We start from the raw sequence: 14,649 nt of genomic DNA on the forward strand, positions 1-14,649 counted from the left end.
TTTTTCCTGTTTCGCAATACGTTTTTTAAGGTGTTTCAAAAGAAATTTCAAAAAAACACTGTATGAAAGAGTTGTAATATTTCTGGAGTACTACAACTTTGTCTCTCTGAGTCGTTCGTGATTTTGTCGTTTAGACTCTCAAAAAGTAGTCCGAATATGGTTCTAAGTCGTTTTGGCGCTATTTTTTACGATTTTTAGTGCTTTTCCGACTGTTTTTTGCCTCGATTTCAAGATCAAGTTTTGAGGTTGCTGGTCAGAGACCAAAATGATCGATTTTAACTTCGGACAGTCAAGATTCTCGCACCAATCTGGGCGACCTCAAGATCACAGATGTCGTGGGCCAGCTTTGGTCTATGGCACGACTGAAGCTGGTGACACCCATGAGAGCCCAGAAATTTCTCGTCTTTGTTTTCTTCCACATCGGCTTTGCGGCCAAGAGGGGGACCTTCACGTACCTTCACAACAAGGACCTCCACTCCGGCAATGCTACGGATATGGCCTCCGTTAGGTCCATCTTGAGCAACTTCCCCCATGCGAGGATAACCACCACTCCTCCAAACCTGCATCTAAGACTCATGAGTCGAGAAGAGGCCCTCTAGGGCCCGTAGCCTCTTCACTTAGCCTCAATGAGCCTCTCGGAACATCCGAGGGCTGGACAAGGCCTTGTGCAACAGGCCGGAGAAGGCTGTAAGGAGCTCTAGAGGGCTCCAGTTGGGGGAGACCTAGAAAACCTCATGATACAAAAACATCACTTGACCGCACGGAGGACGAGATGTCATGGAAAGATTCTTCCTCGTCGTAGTCACACTTTTTGGTCCTCGGCCTATGGTTAGCATCTCCATTGGCCGCAATCTTTTCCCCCAGGTGGTGAACTCTAGGTACCATTGTCCCAAGCAAGGTGATTCTTTCCTTTGAGGAGGATTGTGTTGGACTTCCCAACATTTATGCCCCAAACCGGACGCGAGACCGCACCAATGTCTGGATCCGCGCGCATCACAGTCTCCTGCATGCAGACTATCGGTGCTCCCTTCTAAAGGATCACTTGATACACAAGCTAAACACACAAAGGGTAGAACAACATAGAAGGGTGCAAGCAAACTAACCTCCCAACCATAGATCCATCCAGAATCTCCCCCAAGCCGGGGGCTAAGGTTCCACTCCCCACAGCCAAGCCAGTCAGCCCTGGCATCCCATACCACCAGAGCCTGCCCTAAGGGACCCTCGACAAGACCGCCATGCCCATGGCACAAGTAAGACTACTCTGGTCCAGGCGCACAGACCAGCACTCAAGTATAACAGCATATCAACAATAACCTATAAGTCACTTATATAGTGACTACTGCCACCACAAATAACCATCCAATCATAAATAGGCAGTAACCATGGATTATCAATAATAATGAACCCTAGCCATTTCTAACCTGCCTATAGCCTTCCCCTATGTCAAGTCTCCCCAACCCTACCCAAGCTAGGACCTAACCCTGAGGATTAGTGTTAGGTACATAACATTTTAACATGATTGAGACGCTGGAGGACCGCCTTGGTGGCAGCACCAAGGCTAGAGTGACTAGCTCAAGAGGAGTAGCATGGGAGGAGTTACTTCTCGCCTTGTGTGGACAAAATGTGTGGAACCTTCTGGAGGTTTTTCTGTTCCCTTCAAAGCCTCAGCTCCTCTAGATCCGATCAGCACTTTCACGTGTAAGACCTGGCCTGCCTTGACTGCTTGTATGTGGACGAGTGTGCGAGTGACTAAGGAGGCATGAAGGCCTCTCTTTGACCATGCCCCAGTTTGGCTTCACCTTGGCAACCCATGGTAGCCGGACTGCCAGCAGTAAGCGAGTGTCCCCAATTCTCTTGTATGCTACCCGAAGGTTTGTTCCAGCATTGAGGAGACCTAAAAGACCACCTCTTTCCGCACAAGGACGATGAAAGCAACCCTTGACAGGGAACTTCGGAAGGTAAGCCCCTTCCTCCAAGCCATGGCCTGGGTGAGGCTAGAGTCCTTTCGAGGACAGGAGAGGAGCCTACGTCAGGGATTGGCATCCCTCCAAAGCCCCAAGAGCCTTGAGACCATCAAGACCCAGACAATAGTTTTCTTGCACTCGACACCATCCCATTCATTTTGTGTAGACAAGCCTATCAGAGGTTTCCTAGTCGATTTGAAAGTTGTAAGGAAAGGATTGTCAGGCAGCCAGCCTCGTGGAGAGATTGGGTAAGATGGGCTTTAGCATTCAAAGTGAGTAGGGTTTCAATATCAGACAATAGTGTGGAAAGGCTAACGTTATAGGTAGGTAATGGTAGTAAGTGGGAACAATAAGTGGAGGCAGTAATGCTGAGAAAGATAGTCTAGCAGACGCTACTGGCCTTTCATTGTAAATGCGCTACTTAATCTAAATACTAAAATTTCGAACGCAAACAGCTCAAGAACGTGTATTTACCCCAGAATCTCCAGACCCAATGTCGTCGTATCATCAAGATAAGACTTGAGATAATCTTTCGTATCCTTTTCCGAATTAGCAGACAAATCTAAAGGCTTGAAATAAAAAATTGCACCTATTCCTTGATTCCAGCAAAAAGGTTTTTGAAATGGCACAGAAGAGCCTAGCATTTTAGGTGTTCGTGTGTACCCTAAAAAAATGTCTGATAATAGAATAATGATGAATGCTTTTCCAGTATCTGAAATGTTTGTGAATAGTCGATTCCCTGTGAGCCGCATGATTGCTACCTGCACATAGCAACCCATTATACTGTAAAACCATAACTTCAATTCAAACTTCCCTTCAAACACATATACACCTGTCATTTTGATATCTATGAAGCTGGTATTTAATGAGTCTTTTTGTTTTCAATGTCGTGTCAAAAGCATGATTAAAATGAATCTAGCTTTTCTTGAACTTTACCCTTTCTGGATTGAAAACCAGCAGCAGAAAAACTGTCAAGCCAGCCAGAATATCAGACCATATGTTCCCGAATGCCTTCCTGTTCTCCAATCTCAGCTTGTCTCGCAGTTCTAACCTGCTCAAAGATGGACCAAAGGAGTTGGTTATACTAGAAGAAAAGCAAGGAATGTCTGTTGAAAGAAAACGTGCAACTTGATGCCAAACAGAAGCTGGACCAAAGTAATGACTGATTATTAACAATCGCATGTTATGCTCATGATAAAGCTAATGATGGATATCGAAGGCCTTGTAGATTAACATGCTTGAAAGAAAACCCTCACAAAGTAACTCAAACTAGAATGAGGTAAACAAAGGGACTTCGAGCTTTATCAAATAAGATTTTGAAAACAAAGTTAAAAATGGAACACGTACGCCTCTTCTCGAATGTGCTCCAGAAGCTCTTCATCTGTGAGTGGCGGCGCTTTCCCAAGTGCTGCCTCAAAGCGCACACGTTGCCGCTCCAGCTTCAGAGTCTCCACCATGTTTAGCTTTTGTGACTCCCTTAGATCCAACAACTCTGCTGCCAATGGTACAGTCTCTACATATCTAAGTGGAAAAAAATCAATGTGTTAGTGATTGCATATCCATATAAATGAAAGTGTGGGTATGTAAAGGAAGATTTTCTAGAAAGGAAAGCCTTGAAAGCTCATAAAAATAGCTCTTTCCGATAACACGAGCACACATATCAACTGTTAAAGTGAAAGGGATTGTGTGCATAGGTGAGTTTTCGTTTTGTTTTCCAGATATCGTATGGCCACATTGTGCTTGGGTCTTACTAAGACAAACCTTCCAATGATAAATACCTTCATGCCCCTCACACAAGGAGGATGGAACCAAAAAACCTGAGAACGATACAGAGACCAATGAGGTTTTCTCAGCAACAACACCCCCAAAAACTCAAACCTAGAATCTCTCTCTTATCTTTGGAATTATAAATCTACAAGTGATGGAGATGATGGACAGTAAGCAAAAGATCTTCAGCCGTCAAATAAAAATGACAAAAGAACTCTATGGAAGACTGCGAGAGAGGCATATCCACACACTCAGCCTGGACAGAGACAGCGTTCTGGGTGTAATATGTATGCCCCAGAACAGCTGGTATGATGAGGAGTGCAGAGAGACGAGAGCCCAACTGCAGCGGGAGGTTGCTTTGGGAGTCACTACTCACCGACAGTCACGTATTGCCTTCCGGCACCTTGTGCGAAGGAAGAAGCGGGCCTTCCTTGCTCAGCTAGAGCAGGAATTATACCAGCTGTTCTTGAGCCAGGATTCGAGGGAGGCTTGGCGTTTGTTTCATGAGTCCTCCCTTGCTTTGGCCATCACTTCTACAGAGGTCTGGGGTAGTTATGCAGCATCTCTATATACAGTTCCTGGACACACACCTTTTCCTGACCCGCCAGCACCATGCCCACAGACATGTACTTTCTTTACCGCAGAGATGGTAAGGAAGGCCATTGATAGGATGAAGACTGGGAGAGCATATGATCATGATGGATAGGTCGCGGAGCACTTTATTCATGCGAGAGACATGCTGGCAGAGCTTCTTGCAGTGATGTTCAATCGTGCGGTGTGTGAAGGCTTACCCGAGACTTGCAGTATGTCCACCATCGTGCCTATCTTCAAGTCAGGGGACCCTATGGAGCCAGGGAATTATCGCACTATTATGATTGATCACACACTAGCACGATTTTATGCATCCATTCTTGAGCAGCAGTTGAGTAGATGGGCAGAGAGAGAGGGCATTCGAGCAAAGGGACAGGCAAGGTTCAGGAGAGGTTTCTCTACTCTTGACCACATCTTGACTCTGCGGGCCATTATTGAGGAGGGCAGGTCGCATGGGCGACGGATTTATTGTAGCTTTGTGGACTTCCGCAAAGCATTTGATATAGTGCCCAGAGCCAGATTGATGAGGCGATTACAGGAGATGGGGGTCCCCACAGAGCTCATATGGGGGATTATGGCTTTATATAGATCAGTTGCAGGATAGGTACGCACCCCAGAGGGGGTCTCTACTTTGGTTCACTCCACTATAGGAGTGAAGCAAGGTTGCCCGTTATCTCCTCCATTGTTTGGTATGTATGTGGATGAGGCTTCTGACTACATTGAGAGATTGGGGGACAGAGGAGCCCAGCTAGCAGGCACATGGATCCCACTATTGTTATATGCTGATGATAGTGTTCATCTCTGACTCCCCTGAGGGTATGCAGCGTCATCTGATGCTTTACATGAGTTTGCACATGATAGTGGATTGTCTGTCAACCTTGGCAAAACCAAGGTTATGGTGTTTAACACCACGCCACAGTGGGTTAGGCGATCAGCTCCCACATTGACATATGGGCAGGAGATTGTGGAGTATACAGATGCATATACATATCTTGGGGTAGTATTCAGTGGGCCAGTGTTTTCGATGAGGAGAGCAGCAGAGACTAGATTGACCAGAGCACATGCAGCCCTGGGTGGTTTGGAGAGGATGTGTTCGCAGGTTCAATTTCAAGAACCTCGAACGAAACTTTGGCTTTTTGACACTCTAGTGACATCAGCTATGCTTTATGGAGTGCAGATATGGGGACCTTTAGTGGGCCATCACAGCGCAGGCGGGTGGAGAGGTATGGAGAGGCCTTTGGTATCTATGATTGCAAGGATTATTAGAGTCAAGGCCTTGGTACCTCATGAGATTATTCGAGCAGAGCTGGCGGCTGCCCCTCTGGTGATTGAGGCTCTTACGAGATCAATCTCCTACATACATGGCTTGTGGGATCTCCCCCGAGACAGATATGCACGCCTCGCCCTTGAGTCCTCCCGACAGTTAGCTTTACAGGGAGACACGGCTTGTTGGTATGGATAGATGACATCTTGGTTCCAGGCACATGGTTTTAGCATGGACAGATTGCCTCCCTTCCAGTATTCTCTGGTGGCACCCTCTCTCACTCTCACACGGACAGAGATTACCAAACTCATCCGTCAGGATTTAGTTCAGCTGGACATTAGGAGGACATGGATACAGCCGACTGAGGAGCTGGGCACGAAGAAGCTTTCTACAGAGAGCATTTTCTTCAGCTCACAGCAGATGGTTTTGTGATCAGACCCAGTTTCATGGATGTACACTTGTCTCATCCAGTACGATGTGCTATTGGTCAGATTCGCACATCCTCACACCAGCTTGAGATTGAGATTGGCCGATATAGAGGTATACCAACTGAGGCCAGGATATGTTGAGTATGCCATGGGGAGCCAGAGACAGAGCTGCATTATATATGCCATTGTACTGCATACTATGAGATACGTGGTCGTTTCCACTGTTTATTCAGAGAGGGTTTTGGACCACTTTCCAGAGTCATGGGGTACCAGGACCATAGGTGTTTGGGATTGTTCTTGCTTGAGCTGCGGAGATATAGAGATAGCCTGCTTAGGCGCACAGAGAGCCAGACTCAGAGGCACATTACAGACTTCTTTAGTCCAGCCATCACTGCGCCAGATGGACCACAGCAGCAGCAGGACATGGATACCGCCCACACCAGCGGTACGCTTATTGATCGTGCGATTGAGCTTGGGTGGTGCAGACGCCCACGACTACGGAGGAGGGCATCCCAGCATCGACGGAGGTTGCAGCGGCGGATTCGGATTATTCTTGCGAGACATGCGGGACACCCAGTAAGGGTGCTGACCGCAGAGGATATTGAGGAGATCCGCCAGCGTCTGATGCAACACATATTATGAGATGGAGGCACCTCCATAGTGTACCCCCCCGTCCCACATGATCTTGTATCCCCTCACTGTACTCCACTCACCTCCATAGCGTACCCCCTCCCCTCACTATATTCACACCCTATAAGGGTTTCTGTTTACCTTCCAGTTCCAGTTTCATTTTCTAGGTGCCAATAGTATCATCTTTATTTTTCATTTTCTGGTTTTTTTATCTAGACATTGTATCAGATCCACCATGATGTAACTTTTTGGTCTCGTAGGTCATTATGGCCTTTTGAAGACGTTAATATAACATTTCATTTCATTTCTCTCTCTCTCTCTCTCTCTCTCTCTCTCTCTCTCTCTCTCTCTCTCTCTCTCTCTTCGCTGGCCATATACAAATACATCAAGCTGGGCAGATTCTTCTCTCCCTTGCACTGACCGTACAGTGGTACAGCAGTTAGGCAGGTTCTTCTCTTTCTTTTGCTCGGGTTGTACAGTGGTACAACAGGTGGGCCATTTCTTCTCCTCTCTTCACCACTCCCTCTTGGGCATTGGTTCGGGGGCTATGTTTGGAGGTACCAGGGACTGTTCTTGAGAGCTTTTCCGGGACTGTTTTTGGAGAGACCCTATACTGTTTTGAGAGACGGAGTTCGGCGTTGGATTTGACTCCGTATCGAGCAATTGATTCGTATTGGTTCTTGGAGCGGTTTGTTCTCTGATTCCGGTGCAGGTGTTTTTGCTAAGGAAGCTTCGTGGAAAATCCGGTGTAGTATTGCATCCGCACCTTGGTTTATCAGTATCAGTTTATTCGTTGGAATAAAACAGTTCCGGCTCAATGTTGTGTTTTGATATTATTTATGGTTATTTCTGCTACATTTTCATATCTTTGTTTGGCATTTGAATTATATATATATATATATATATATATATATATACCTAGATGAATCCAGGAACATGCCCAAATTCACCTTTTAAGAATGTGCATGTTATATACTCATGGTAGTCTGGTTTTGTATATGTATATGTATATTGTTCCGGATTCCCGTCTGGTTTCATTGGTATCAGAGCGCTGTCTCTTGCCTATTCTATCTAGGTAGACGATCCTATGGCTATGAACAGAACTCAAAGTTGCGAGGAACACAAGGAAAGAATTAGAACTCTCAAGCACATGGTGGAACAATACATCAAGATCATCGATGCACAGCTTGACCATCATAACTCTTTGACGAGGCAGCTTCGTCAAGAGCTTTAGGAAAAGGATGCAAATTTGATGATGTACCGAGAAGATCCTCATGTGGGGACAATTATGGAAAGCAAAAGGGTTATGCAGACCAGTGCTACAAATGTTTTCCTAGACCTAGTATCAATGCTAGAAATGAATCCCAAGAAATCGGCTTTTCACTGTCTTCTTCAAGAAGGGGATATTGTCCTTGATGCACGGGACAAGTATCAGGTAAAGCCGGATCTAGGGTTGGTTGAACCTCATCAGCCATTGGTGGCAGAGAAAGTTTCCAGATATTCTTCCCGAAAAAGAAAGAAGGCTCCTGTCCCGGAACTGCCTATCGTTCGAGGTGGGGACAGGCATTCTTTTATACAATGGCTCAGAAGATATCTCGGAAGGAGTAGAACGAACAGAAGATGCAAGTTCCTTTGATGGAGGATGGACCAACGGGTTGTTCCAAGCCTGATTGTTTTGGAAGCCAGTGTTCCTGCCACGAAAAGAACGAAGTTTCGGAGGAAATTCAGACACTATTTTGGGCATCGTGGACTTTGGTTTTCTTCTCAATATTTTTGGGATTTTGTCCCAAAAATTTTGATTGTACATAAATATATTGGCGACGGGCTTTTTATCAAGATAAGCATTTATGTTTAATGCTTTTCTTTTGCCAATATTTGGAATTTTGTACATGTTGAACTCCCTCGCTGATGCAAGTGGAGAGTGTTTCTCATGTCTATATTGAGATCTGTTTTCAGGAAAGTTCTTTTCTGAAAGGTATTTTCGTTGGAAACATTCTGATTCTGGAAAAAGCTTCTCTAAGATTTTGATGAATAGTTTATGGTTTTGGTCTTGTGTATTGGAGGCTCCTAGCAATATGGGACGCTAGAATTGTCACCTACACAAGGATCTCATATGGGGTGTATTCTAGTGGTATGGGACGCTAGAATATGTTGCATATGCGGTTACAAAACTATCAATTATTTATCAGTATCATGGTTTGGTTGATTCTAGTCTATGAGCTGTTTTGAAGCCAACGTAGCAGCATACTGCGCTTATATGGTTGGTCAAAGATATGCAGCGTTGTCCTAGACAACAGTGTGCCAGTTGAGCTTCCCTAGCTTGTGTGAACATATGCTTGTTATGGCAGTTTTTGCAGAGAAGGATTTCTCACATCGAGCATGCCATGGCTTGTATGTGGACGGATCCCTAGGAAAGACTCTGGTGTGAGCCCACTGACATGTCAACAAGAGTTTGTGTCTTTTCCACGGGGAAACATCAAAGGAAAGAGCTCTCATACTTCGCTTCCCCTCTATTGAGGCGAAGAAGGAGTTCTTGAAGAGGCGACCCACTTTAAAGAATACAGGCATTTTTCTTGGTGACGATCTTGCTCTTTCACAGCTTGCACATATGAAGGAAGTCATGCCAGAGATTAGGGAGGCAAGAGAAAAGGGAAAGATAGCATTTTATAGAGAAGGGAGGGTGGTCATCTTGGAGCGACGCTCTACATGACGGTGCGAGACCTATGGGACCAAATTAAAGCTGGCAGCCTAGAACTGCAATGGATCCCTCAGAAATGATGTAGGTGCCTTTGAGGACAGCTTTAGAGATAGACATATAGTCTTCTACTCGGAGACTCACCAGGCCCCTCGTCAGATGATGCCACAGGCGACAGGATACAGATGGGAGCCAGCTTGCAGAGTAGGGACGAGATCGGTACACAGTAGTAGAGGATCAAGGGGGGTGGCAGTTCTTTTCAGGGAAGAGTTGCAACCGCTTCTACACATTGTTCGGAGAGATGATCAGGCCAGATATATGTGGGTGAGACTGAGGGCCGACACGGGCAGATTCCTGTATATTGCCATATGCTACTTTGCTCCTAGTACATCGACATATGCAGCACCTAGAGGGCAGTCTCCTTTCTCTGTACTAGATGATGACATATGGGAGTTCTCTAGGGATGGAGACATCATCCTGTTAGGGGACTTTAATGCCCGGACGGGCAACCGCCAGACAGCCTTTTATGATACCTCAGAGGAGATGCTGAGAGAGCTGGACACTCTGGATATGGGATTAGACAGACGCTCACAGGATGTGGAGTGCGCAGAGTATGGGAGATATTTGGTAGATATGGGGACTGCACATAGGTTGGCCATACTTAATGGCTTGCAGAGGTCAACAGCTGGTTTTACTTGCTTTCCACATAGACATGGTGCTAGCACAGTGGATTATGTTATGGCTATGCCGAGCTTTGTTTCATGCATTGAGGACTTCACAGTTGGATCTCGACCCATTGGGGTAGTAGTGGATCATGCATTGTTGACATTGACCATCTCTTTTCACTTTACGACAGCTCAGAGGACACGAGGGGCAGATCACACTCGATATACTTTTACTTCAGGGACTGATGCTGTCTACAGAGATGGGATTTATAGACGTCTGTACACAGAGGAGCCAGGGAGACCTTTGGAGGAGCTCACCCATATACTGACAGAGACTTTACAGGATGCAGCGAGAGAGGCATATCCACATACTCAGCCTGGACAGAGACAGCGTTCTGGGTGTATGCCCAGAACAGCCAGTATGATAAGGAGTGCAGAGAGACAAGAGCGGGACTGCAGCGGGAGGTTGCTTTGGGAGTCACTACTCACCGACAGTCACGTATTGCCTTCCGACACCTTGTGCGAAGGAAGAAGCGAGCCTTCCTTGCTCAGCTAGAGCAGGAATTATACCAGCTGTTCTTGAGCCAGGATTCGAGGGAGGCTTGGCGTTTGTTTCATGAGTCCTCCCTTGCTTTGGCCATCACTTCTACAGAGGTCTGGGGTAGTTATGCAGCATCTCTATATACAGTTCCTGGACACACACCTTTTCCTGACCCGCCAGCACCATGCCCACAGACATGTACTTTCTTTACCGCAGAGATGGTAAGGAAGGCCATTGATAGGATGAAGACTGGGAGAGCATATGATCATGATGGATAGGTCGCTGAGCACTTTATTCATGCGAGAGACATGCTGGCAGAGCTTCTTGCAGTGATGTTCAATCGTGCTATGTGTCAAGGCTTACCCGAGACTTGCAGTATGTCCACCATCGTGCCTATCTTCAAGTCAGGGGACCCTATGGAGCCAGGGAATTATCGCACTATTATGATTGATCACACACTAGCACGATTTTATGCATCCATTCTTGAGCAGCAGTTGAGTAGATGGGCAGAGAGAGAGGGCATTCGAGCAAAGGGACAGGCAAGGTTCAGGAGAGGTTTCTCTACTCTTGACCACATCTTGACTCTGCGGGCCATTATTGAGGAGGGCAGGTCGCATGGGCGACGGATTTATTGTAGCTTCGTTGACTTCCGCAAAGCATTTGATATAGTGCCCAGAGCCAGATTGATGAGGCGATTACAAAAGATGGGGGTCCCCACAGAGCTCATATGGGGGATTATGGCTTTATATAGATCAGTTGCAGGATAGGTACGCACCCCAGAGGGGGTCTCTACTTTGGTTCACTCCACTATAGGAGTGAAGCAAGGTTGCCCGTTATCTCCTTCATTGTTTGGTATGTATGTGGATGAGGCTTCTGACTACATTGAGAGATTGGGGGACAGAGGAGCCCAGCTAGCAGGCACATGGATCCCACTATTGTTATATGCTGATGAGATTGTGTTCATCTCTGACTCCCCTGAGGGTATGCAGCGTCATCTGATGCTTTACATGAGTTTGCACATGATAGTGGATTGTCTGTCAACCTTGGCAAAACCAAGGTTATGGTGTTTAACACCACGCCACAGTGGGTTAGGCGATCAGCTCCCACATTGACATATGGGCAGGAGATTGTGGAGTATACAGATGCATATACATATCTTGGGGTAGTATTCAGTGGGCCAGTGTTTTCGATGAGGAGAGCATCAGAGACTAGATTGACTAGAGCACATGCAGCCCTGGGTGGTTTGGAGAGGATGTGTTCACAGGTTCAATTTCAGGAACCTCGAACGAAACTTTGGCTTTTTGACACTCTAGTGACATCAGCTATGCTTTATGGAGTGCACATCTGGGGACCTTCAGTGGGCCATCACAGCGCAGGCGGGTGGAGAGGTATGGAGAGGCCTTTGGTATCTATGATTGCAAGGATTATTAGAGCCAAGGCCTTGGTACCTCATGAGATTATTCGAGCAGAGCTGGCGGCTGCCCCTCTGGTGATTGAGGCTCTTACGAGATCAATCTCCTACATACATGGCTTGTGGGATCTCCCCCGAGACAGATATGCACGCCTCTCCCTTGAGTCCTCCCGACAGTTAGCTTTACAGGGAGACACGGCTTGTTGGTATGGATAGATGACATCTTGGTTCCAGGCACATGGTTTTAGCATGGACAGATTGCCTCCCTTCCAGTATTCTCTGGAGGCACCCTCTCTCACTCTCACACGGACAGAGATTACCAGACTCATCCATCAGGATTTAGTTCAGCTGGACATTAGGAGGACATGGATACAGCCGACTGAGGAGCTGGGCACGAAGATGGCTTTCTACAGAGAGCATTTTCTTCAGCTCACAGCAGATGGTTTTGTGATCAGACCCAGTTACATGGATGTACACTTGTCTCATGCAGTACGATGTGCTATTGGTCAGATTCGCACATCCTCACACCAGCTTGAGATTGAGATTGGCCGATATAGAGGTATACTAGCTGAGGCCAGGATATGTCGAGTATGCCATGGGGAGCCAGAGACAGAGCTGCATTATATATGCCATTGTACTGCATACTATGAGATACGTGGTCGTTTCCACTGTTTATTCAGAGAGGGTTTAGGACCACTTTCCGGAGTCATGGGGTACCAGGACCATAGGTGTTTGGGATTGTTCTTGCTTGAGCTACGGAGATATAGAGATAGCCTGCTTAGGCGCACAGAGAGCCAGACTCAGAGGCACATTACAGACTTCTTTAGTCCAGCCATCACTGCACCAGATGGACCACAGCAGCAGCAGGACATGGATACCGCCCACACCAGCGGTACACTGATTGATCGTGGGATTGAGCTTGGGTGGTCCAAACGCCCACGACTACGGAGGAGGGCATCCCAGCATAGATGGAGGTTGCAGCGGCGGATTCGGATTATTCTTGCGAGACATGCGGGACACCCAGTCAGGGTGCTGACCGCAGAGGATATTGAGGAGATCCGCCAGCGTCTGATGCAACACATATTATGAGATGGAGGCACCTCCATAGTGTATCCCCCCGTCCCACATGATATTGTATCCCCTCACTGTACTCCACTCACCTCCACAGCGTAACCCCCTCCCCCTCACTATATTCACACCATATAAGGGTTTCTCTTTACCTTCCAGTTCCAGTTTCATTTTCGAGGTGCCAGTAGTATCATCTTTATTTTTCATTTTCTGGTTTTTTATCTAGACATTGTATCAGATCCACCACGATGTAACTTTTTGGTCTCATAGGTCATTATGGCCTTTCTCTACATCTCTTTAAAGTTTGAAGTCATTAAAGAGGATTGCTAACCTCGCGAAACTCAAGATACACAAGACGGTGTGAGCATTTGTGAGACAGGATCCTCCAATACGATACTTCCGCTACATGTTACAAACGAGGTGGCGGAGGGGGACGGTCCATGGAAGAGGCCGAAGGAGCAAGGTGAGGGAGGATGCACTAAAGAGGGAGAATGCAAGGTCAGGGAGCAACGGGCTGGAAAGGGGGAGGAGGCGGCGACGGCGATGGCCAGCAAAGGCACCAAGGGCGAAAGAAAGGGAGGGGGGGGGTCTAGGGATCCTCAACATCCGAAACTCTCGTAGGCTGGCCCGTACCCAGGCATTGACAAGAGCAGTTCTATGCGAGGTGGATTATTGGGCAACACAAAACATTGTCTAGATGCTCTGAGAACTCCATGCGCGAACTATGCGCCATAGGAAGTGGGAGTCATCAAGCTAGAAATCACAACATGGTGAGGAAGGTTCTCCAAGGAGGCGATGAGGGACGGAGCATAGCAACCCAAATTTTTGGTACTTGTCCGTCCATCGATACGCTCGTGTGCCGCCATCCATACAACAGTCTCCATACAGACGCAAACACTCTATATAGCCTTCGTACTCTGTCAACATCAGGAAGGCGGCCCAACCTTGGGCACACATCTCAAGTAGCAACCAACAGCGTGCACAAATCAGCACACACATATCAATCCATGAAGCAACCTTAGAAAAGGAAAGCCAATTCAGGCCTTTTTTCAAATTTTGCAACTCCTTAATGAGAGTAATTAGCATTAATTACATTGTTAATTTCACAATTGAGGGTGCAAATCTAGCATTAAAGTATTGCAATAGCATGCTAAAGCATTATTGATCAAAACTCCTTTTTTTGAGACCTTAATTTTTGGAAACTCTATTTTTCTCCTAGACTTTATTTGTAAGGGATTAGACACTAGCATTGGAAACTCTCCTCTGTTAAGACCTTCCCAAATTCATAGCATATCATGGCTACCTACATGTTCATTGAGAAATTCAATGGGAAAAATTTTCACACCTGGCAGACTAAGTTGAAGTTTATTCTTATGAAGAAGGGCCTTTGGCCTTTCATTGAAGCGGAAGAGAAGATGCCCGAGAATGAAGATGCAGCTCAGAAAGCATGGAAGCTGAGAGATCAAAGGGCCTTTGGCCTTATCACCCAACCTCCAAAGCATATGAATAGTTGGACAAGCTTTTTGGTGCTCATGCAAGGAACTCTAAAGTTTCTTTACAGATAGAGTTCTATGGTCTTGTAATGCAACCACATGAGAGCTTTGATGCTCATGTGAACAAGATGA

At 46.5% G+C, this 14,649-nt stretch overlaps 1 protein-coding gene across 4 annotated transcripts in view; it reads right to left on the reverse strand.

The window, feature by feature from the left end:
• LOC147638957 (protein DAY-LENGTH-DEPENDENT DELAYED-GREENING 1, chloroplastic-like) overlaps window positions 1-14,649 on the reverse strand; it is a 44,380-nt gene that overhangs the window by 5,384 nt on the left and 24,347 nt on the right. For 2 of the 4 annotated variants that reach the window (XM_086785991.1, XM_086785984.1), the window contains exons 4-6: window positions 3,312-3,485; window positions 2,901-3,015; window positions 2,628-2,725 (exon numbers count right to left, since the gene is read on the reverse strand). In XM_086785991.1, the coding sequence (XP_086642117.1) occupies window positions 2,628-2,725; window positions 2,901-3,015; window positions 3,312-3,485 (387 nt within the window). Of the gene's footprint in view, window positions 1-2,438; window positions 2,726-2,900; window positions 3,016-3,311; window positions 3,486-14,649 lie in introns of all 4 variants that reach the window. The other 2 variants (XM_086785974.1, XM_086785963.1) reach the window with 1 other exon arrangement.

This window comes from Cibotium barometz, chromosome 4 (assembly GCF_041138505.1).
Source record: "Cibotium barometz isolate CiBa-2024 chromosome 4, ASM4113850v1, whole genome shotgun sequence".
NCBI lineage: Eukaryota > Viridiplantae > Streptophyta > Polypodiopsida > Cyatheales > Cibotiaceae > Cibotium > Cibotium barometz.